The 7,621-nt window shown below is 48.8% G+C and overlaps 1 protein-coding gene across 1 annotated transcript in view; it reads right to left on the bottom strand.

The window, feature by feature from the left end:
- Positions 1-604, bottom strand: part of SACS (sacsin molecular chaperone) — a 40,923-nt gene extending 40,319 nt beyond the window's left edge. The window contains exons 1-2 of the mRNA XM_042981237.1: positions 548-604; positions 268-418 (exon numbers count right to left, since the gene is read on the bottom strand). Coding sequence (XP_042837171.1) covers positions 268-418; positions 548-558 — 162 coding nt within the window. The 5' untranslated portion in view covers positions 559-604. The remainder of the gene's footprint in view (positions 1-267; positions 419-547) is intronic.
- Between the last annotated feature and the right edge of the window lie 7,017 nt (positions 605-7,621).

The raw sequence follows: 7,621 nt of genomic DNA on the forward strand, positions 1-7,621 counted from the left end.
CAGGGGGCAGGGTGACACAAACGCTGAACCGGCAGATCCATTAAAATTGCCACTCGCGAGGGGACGTGCGCTTCTTGACCGTGTTACTCACAAAGCATCACGTCCCGGGTGATCGCTAAAGCCACCTCTGCCCTCCACGACGCGAGAATGAAACCCGCCCGGTTTCCGTCTCAGCGAGCCCACTGACTTAGCAAGTGGATGCGCTACAACCCCGAGCACAGAGGCGGGCCCACCGTCCTACAGGGAGCGGGGACCGGCGCGCCGTACCTCCCTGTCGCCGAGCCACAGCCGCTGCTCCGACACCGGGAAGCCCGTCTCCGCCAAGATGCGCTCCTTGATGTCGCGCACGGTCCAGGACGCCCGGACGGCCACGGTCCTGCAGCCCACGCAGCCGGGGAGGACGGTCACCCGGAGCCACCTGTGCAAAAGGCAAAGGGACCTTCAGTGGGGGCCACGTGGGGGCCCTCCCGCGCGGGGTCTCGGGGTGGGGGGGGGGGGGGCGGGGAGCCTCGCGGCCCTGGGCTCGGCCCGGCCCGGGCGGGGTTACCTGTCCCCCATCGCGAGCGTCCCGGCCGAGCGCGGGCCCGCGTCCGCCCCAGCGCGCCGCGCCCGCTCACGGCCGCCCCCGCCGCCCCGAGAGGCCCGGGGCGGGCGCCGAGCGCGGGATCCTCATGGCGCAGGCGGGCGCCGCCCCGGCCCGGCTCAGCCGCATCTCCGGGAGCGGCGGCACGAGCCGAGCTGGAAACGCGAGAGGAAGCGGCGGCCGCGGAGGCGGGGCGGGGCGAGGCCGGCGGCGGCGGCGGCGGCGGCGGCGGCGGCGGCGCGCTCCCGGCCGGCGGGGCCCCAGGAGGCGCCGCCCGCGGGCACGCGCCCGCCCGCCTGGACCGTTAGCCGCGTGGGCGCCCCGCCCTGCCCGCAGGCCCCGCCCCGCCGCCCGCAGGCCCCGCCCCGCCGCCCGCGTCCGCCGAGGCGCCAAGGCCCGAGGACTTGAAACACTTAAGAGTCCGCGCGGCGCCCTCGCGGAGAAGGCGCGTGCGTTTGCCCCGGCGGGGTTCAACAGGGCCGTGAGGGGCGCAACTAGACATTCCTGGGGCCTACGCCTCCGTCGCCTTTAATGACTTTTCATCCCTGGCAGCGTCTCCAAATAAGACTTCTGGTGGCCTCGCAGGCACAAGCTACCGCCGTGGTGGCTGCGGAAAGAAGAGCCTTTCGCGGTTTCGTGATTGTTTTTAAGGCACAAAAGTAGGATCAATGATTCGGTCTGCTGGAGGAAGGAGCAGTAAGAAAGTAATAGAAAGTAATAGATGACGATATACATAAACATATTCTATGCCGTGTTGAAATACACGTAACTTATTTTGGCCATATTTCATGGTTGGTAGCCTGTTTTCCCATGACGCCTGCAAGCTCCTTGATATCGGAAACAGGCCTTAAGAGTTGACGGAGGGGCCCCTGGGTGGCTCAGTCGGCTAAGCGTCCGACTTCGGCTCAGGTCATGATCTCACAGCCTGTGGGTTCGAGCCCCGCAGCGGGCTCTGTGCTGACAGCTCGGAGCCTGAAGCCTGCTTCTGATTCTGTGTCTCCCTCTCTCTCTTCCCTTCCCCCACCCACGCTCTGTCTTTCTCTGTGTCAAAAATAAATAAACATTAAAAAAAAATTTTTTTTTAAAAAAGAGTTGATGGAATCACCCAAGAGGAACTAATGTTGCCTTGTAATTTGAAAGCGTGCTAGCTTCAGAACGTACCATTATTTTCCTCTGGCTTATTTCTCAGAGGTAAGGATGAGACCCATCAGGGGCGGGGGGGCGGGGAGGCAACATCTATTACGACAATTCAAAGGCTATGTCCTGAGGAAGTAAACTTGTGTGCTTCTTGTTTAATACCAGGAATAGAATTAAATTTTAGTGTTGGCGCAAAAAAAAAAAATGATATTAATGACTTTTTCAGTTATCACTTTTCCCCCTCTTGCACAAAAAAATATTACTCAGAACTAGTTATCAGCAATAATAGAGTACCCATACAGAATATTCCATCCCTTCCTTCTAACCACATTTAAAAAGGAAAGGCTGGGGTGCCTGGTAGCTCAGCCGGTTAAGGCTGGGACTCTTGATATTGGCTCTGGTCATGATCTCACCATTGGTGGGGCAGAGCCCCGCATCAGGCTCTCTGTTGAGAGTGCACAGCCTGCTTGGGATTCTCTCTCTGCCTCTCATGCTCCCTCCCTCTCTCTCTCTCTCCCCCCTCTGACCTCTCCCGCTCGCGTGCGCACTCTCTCAAAATAAATAAACATTTTAAAAAGGAAAGTCTGTAAATCATGCAGCTCTTCCCCTACTTGGAACGAGTACGCACAGTCCATCAGAGAAGAGGCCAGAAAACCCTAATGGATGAATATTCGCTTTCTCAATCAGACGACACTGTACATGCAAATGCATTAGAATATCACCAAGGAGAAAATCTCACTGAGCTGCTGAGCACGATCCCCCAGGATAAATCCTCCACGCATAAATCCTTTGATAACCCCCGGGTCTACCTGCTTTCCTTATGCTCTCTCCTAGGGAGACAGGCAAACGTGATGTGGTACAGAATTAAAGCTTTGAGGAAAAGAAAGGCCCCTAATGGAGGGGATTTCACAAGAAGTGAAGCAGATCTGGCTGGGAAAGGGGGCTGATCGTAAGTATCTTCGAACATCTGGAGTTCGAAGTATATTCAGGATACACTCTAAAGCGTTAGTCTGCATGGGAAATATAAATCTGGAACTCAAACAAGATGTCAAAGCTAAGGATATAGGTTTAGAAATCATTTGTTTAATCATTCAGATAATATTTGTTAAACCCCTCCTCTGTGCTAGATGGACACATTTCTAAATGACGGGAATAAACAATGAACAAAACAAAGTCAACATCTCATGCTTGCATTCTAGGGAAGGAAGCCGATTAATAAATAGACAAAGGATATATGAATTCCTCCTATGGTGGCAGCCAAGTAGGGATAACTACTATTTAAAGGTTGGGGGTGGGAGTTGGGGCAGGACAAGATAAGAGAGGAAAAGAGCTAAGATGGCCGAAGAACTTTCTAAATGACATGTGAGAAGAGGCCTGAATGAAACACAGGAGAAGGAAATTATCCACAAGGAGGTTATATGAGAAGGAAGGGGGACAGAGCAACACTTGTAGCCCATGCATCCATCATCTCTGACCTGGATTTGGGGTCATCCCTCCCTACTTGTTGCCTCTCCTCTACTTCTCTCCTCTCCAACCCATGCCCCAACTGGCCACAAAACCAAAGTTGGAACTGACGTCTGTTCTGTTTGCTGATAGCTTCCCAGAGCCTAAAAGAGGTCCTCACACAGAATAGGTGTGCAGTAAATATGAAGAAAGGAAGGAAGTATTGAGGGAGGGAGGGAGGGAGGGAAGGAAGGAAGGAAGGAAGGAAGGAAGGAAGGAAGGAAGGAAGAAAGGAAGGAAAAACAGAAGAAGGAAGAAAGGACAGAAGGAAGGAAGGAAGGAAGGAAGGAAGGAAGGAAGGAAGGAAAAACAGAAGAAGGAAGAAAGGACAGAAGGAAGGAAGGAAGGAAGGAAGGAAGGGAGGAAGGAAGGAAGGAAGGAAGGAAGGAAGGAAAAACAGAAGAAGGAAGGAAGGAAGGGAGGGAAGAAGGAATTACATAAAGGAAATGAGGGGAGAAAGAAAGGGAGGAAAAGGAATAAATAAATATCTGGAAAATACAGAAAAGTAGATAAAAGCTCAAACATTATACATAATTCTAAAACCCCAATACAAACAACATTTTTATGGCCATTAATTTAAGGGCTTTTTATATGATTACAGTAATATTATGGGTACACAGTGTTTTTCCAATTTTTATCACTGTAATAATTGTATTTCTAATAATTGCCGAATTATCCATTGAGAAGAAATATCTTAGGCTACTCAACCCTACTGATAAATACAAGGGCATTTTAATTTTTCAGAAGTGCACAGACCAATAAATATCTTTGTTCATGAACTTTCACCACTATTTAAGATGAGAAAGAAATTTGTAAAAATGATGCATTGCAGTAAATGTCTAGCTGAGCCCTAACTCATTCTGTAGGAGTATATTATAAAATTCAGAACAGCAAAAGCCAAAACCATAGTCTCTTCTTTTAGAATGAGTCCAGACACAATTAAAAAAAGGGGGGGGGGGTCCTGGGACCATCCTTTCAGCCTATTTCAGTTGTAGAGACGAACAAATAAAATTATTTTATTGCACAAGCCAGATTCAGCAGGACAGAAGCAGAAAACAATGTTGTTCTCTCTCACGAGCCCTGTTTTAATTTGTCCTGATACTTATTTCTTTCCCTTTCCCTGGATGACAGAGGATGGCAGGGCTTGGACCCTAGATTCCCCATCACTCCTGGATGATAAAAATTCTCCAGTTCCTTCCAGTCCCTAAAATGACTCATCTTAGTAATTGAAAACCCTCTCCAGGGTAACAACCAAACCACCAGTCCAATCCAATGTAAAAAATTCTGAAATAGTAACCGGGCTTTATTCCGTCTCACCAAGTCAACTGCAGTGTGGAAACGTAGCTCAAGGCTGAGCTAATTTCCCCTGAAACAACACTTTGTGGTTTTATGAAATGGAATGTGCCTGATAGCATGTCTTTGATCAGAGGGAAACAAGAAATTAGTCCCTTCTGGGGAATGTGCACCAGTTATGTAAAGACCGAAGAGTGACAAATCATTGTTCCTTTGTTTAATGAGTCAGCGTAAGGCTGTTTGGCTTGAAAATAAAAAGATGAGAATATTGTGGATATGTGAAGTCCTAGAAGAATGAGTAAAACCTTAAGCCAAACAGAAAAAGGAAAAAATCTCTCAGGGAGAAAAAATAGGACCTCTAAAATCATGGAGTCAAAAAAATAGCAATAAAGCTGAGGCATCCCAAGTAGCTTCCTATGATGGAATCCGAGGGGAGGATTCACGCAAAGGCACAGAAATGTGATCCGAGAGCACCTGCAGGGATACCATGAAGTCCTGACACTACATCTGCAGTTACATGAGGGGAATGGGAGCCACTTTCAGATTTGAATCAGGTTAGGTGACATAATTTGCATTCTAGAAAGACTGAGGATGACTTGGAAGGAGGCAAACTTAAAATAGGAACAAAACCAAGAAAAAAATGCTATCTGTGAGATGAAAACCTTCAAGAACAGTATCAATCACGTGGATAAAGTGCCCGTAGGATTTGACAACGAGGAGGCCATTGTTGGTTGACCTCTACGCTCCAGAACCTGCAAGAATTTCCTGATGACTGTAGGATCAAGTTCAAGTTATCCTGCATGGACAAGGCCCATCACAACGGAGCCCTGGTCAACCTTCTCAAATTCCTCTGAGGCCACCCCACTGTCTGTCTCCATGACCAGCTGATAGTAACACGTAAACGTTATGGAATACTTACTATGTGCCAAACACCTACTAAGATCCTTATATGACTTAGCTCATTGGATCTTCCCCCCAAACCCTACAAAGTACATAAACCCTTAATTTCCAGGCAAGGAAAATGGAACCACACGCCTTACTTGTAGCTGCACAGCTGTCAGTGGGCAAGCCAACTCCATGAGCCCGAGCCCTATCACTATTAAACTATAATATTCACAGAATACAATCACTTCACATGGCCTCGCTGCCCCCTGCCTGCACTGTCCTCACCTACTTGCAGTTCCCTTCCCATCACTTTCCATCTGATAAATCTCTAAGTCGTCCTCCAAGATTGACTACTTGTCCCAGCTTCCCCCGTCTCTTCTGGGCTCCTTCTTTCTGCATAATGTGTGCACTGCATATTCACTGTTGGTATTATAGCACATATCATGTTTTTTAGTAACTATGACTCATTTTTATTCATTGCAATGGGAGCCCCATTGCACTCCTCTTGGTACCCCAAGGGCCTAGTACAGAATACTAGCCATGACTGTTGCTGAGATGTTTGAGATGAACGAACGGGCTGCATATAGGGAAATAGCAACTTCACTCCTAACATCAATCAGGCTTTGTTTTGTTTTGCTTTGGGGTCTGTTCAAAATGCTTTGGGCTGCAAGTAACTGATTCCCCGACTAACAGTAGCTAAACTGATAATGGTTTGTTTTTCTCACGGGTCAGGAAGTCTAGAGGAATGCCATTGTTCACCAGTCTCAAGACCAGCATTCCAGTGATGTCTTGGGACTTTCCTTCCTCGTCATAGAATGGCTCATCCAGTTCTAATACTTCCATATTCAATGTAGGAGGAAGGCAGAAAGGGAGAAAGGGAAGAAAACAGTTTTACCTCTTTTATCAGAAAAACAAGAATGTTCCCACAGACTCCTGCTTCTCATTGGCCACCCCTAGCTGCAAGGAAGGCGGGGAAAACCAAGCCTCTACAATACAAGGTTCTAGAAGGAGAATAGGGATTTGCAAGTGACTGTTGGATCAGCCTACAACATTATCTACAACATTGCTCTAATATACATGGCAAATGTATTTCTTCTAATGTTTATTTATCTTGAGAGAGACAGAGACAGAGAGCAAGCAAGGGAGGGGCAGAAAGAGAGGGAGACACAGAATCCGAAGCAGGCTCCAGGCTCTGAGCTGTCAGCACAGAGCCCCATGTGGGACTCGAGATCACAGACTGTGCAAGATCATGACCTGAGCTGAAATCGGACGCCCAACTGAGTCACCCAGATGCCCCGGCAAATTTATTTCCAAAGTGTCTACAGAAATATTGGAAAACGATGTAACGGGTAAGTTTTTCATAGGTGATTAGTGACATACCAAGGCACATCTTTTGAAAGGATAGTAGGAGAAGTGTTTCATGCAACTAATCTTTCACTGCCTTGGAATGGGGATTTGGGTAAATCCTATGATTTTTCTGTTCACTTTTCTATAATGACAGTCCCTAAAGTCATTTTAAGTTACAAAACAGAATTTCAATTCTCTCATTGGGATAAGTTCCAGGCAAAATCATTAGATAAAATTTCAACCTTCCGTCTTCATTCAAAGGTCACCTTCCTCTTTCTGTTGCCATCACCACCCCACGCTAAGTAAGACCCGTTGTCAGATGCCGCCCACCTTCCAGGAGGCGAAAGCTGTGGAGCCCGGAGAAGGCAGGAGGACGGGCTGTTCGTTGGCTGTGTGGATCTGAGCCCTACGGGTCTGGCAGGTGATTAAGCTCACCATTTCTCCCGTGGGACTCTTGGGGAAGTCCTGTCACTGGGGACCCCAGCGGGAGTGGGGGGCGGGCAATGCCTCTCTCCACTGAGTGATCACTCACGACTGCTTCCACAACCTTCTGGAGTCCACGCCACCTCCCACCCCTTGCTGTTCTGGCCCTACCTCAAGCAAACTGCATCGAAGGGGCCCCGACCTGATGCTGTCCCACGTAGTTCAGGTGTGTTCTATGGAAAATTCTCTCCTGTCCCTTGCCCAGCAAGCTTGGGCAGTGCAGGCCAGAGACCACGATGGCCGCCTGCTGCCTCAGAGTGCTTGGTCTCCAGGCCTGAACTGGCCTTGAACCCAGTCCCAAGTTCTTCCTGTGGTTCACCAGGCTTGATGTAAAGGAGATAAACCCCTCTAATCCTGTCCACTTGGCAACATCTTTCTCCAAAGAAATCA

The sequence above is a fragment of the Panthera tigris genome, chromosome A1, assembly GCF_018350195.1.
Source record: "Panthera tigris isolate Pti1 chromosome A1, P.tigris_Pti1_mat1.1, whole genome shotgun sequence".
NCBI classification, from domain to species: domain Eukaryota; kingdom Metazoa; phylum Chordata; class Mammalia; order Carnivora; family Felidae; genus Panthera; species Panthera tigris.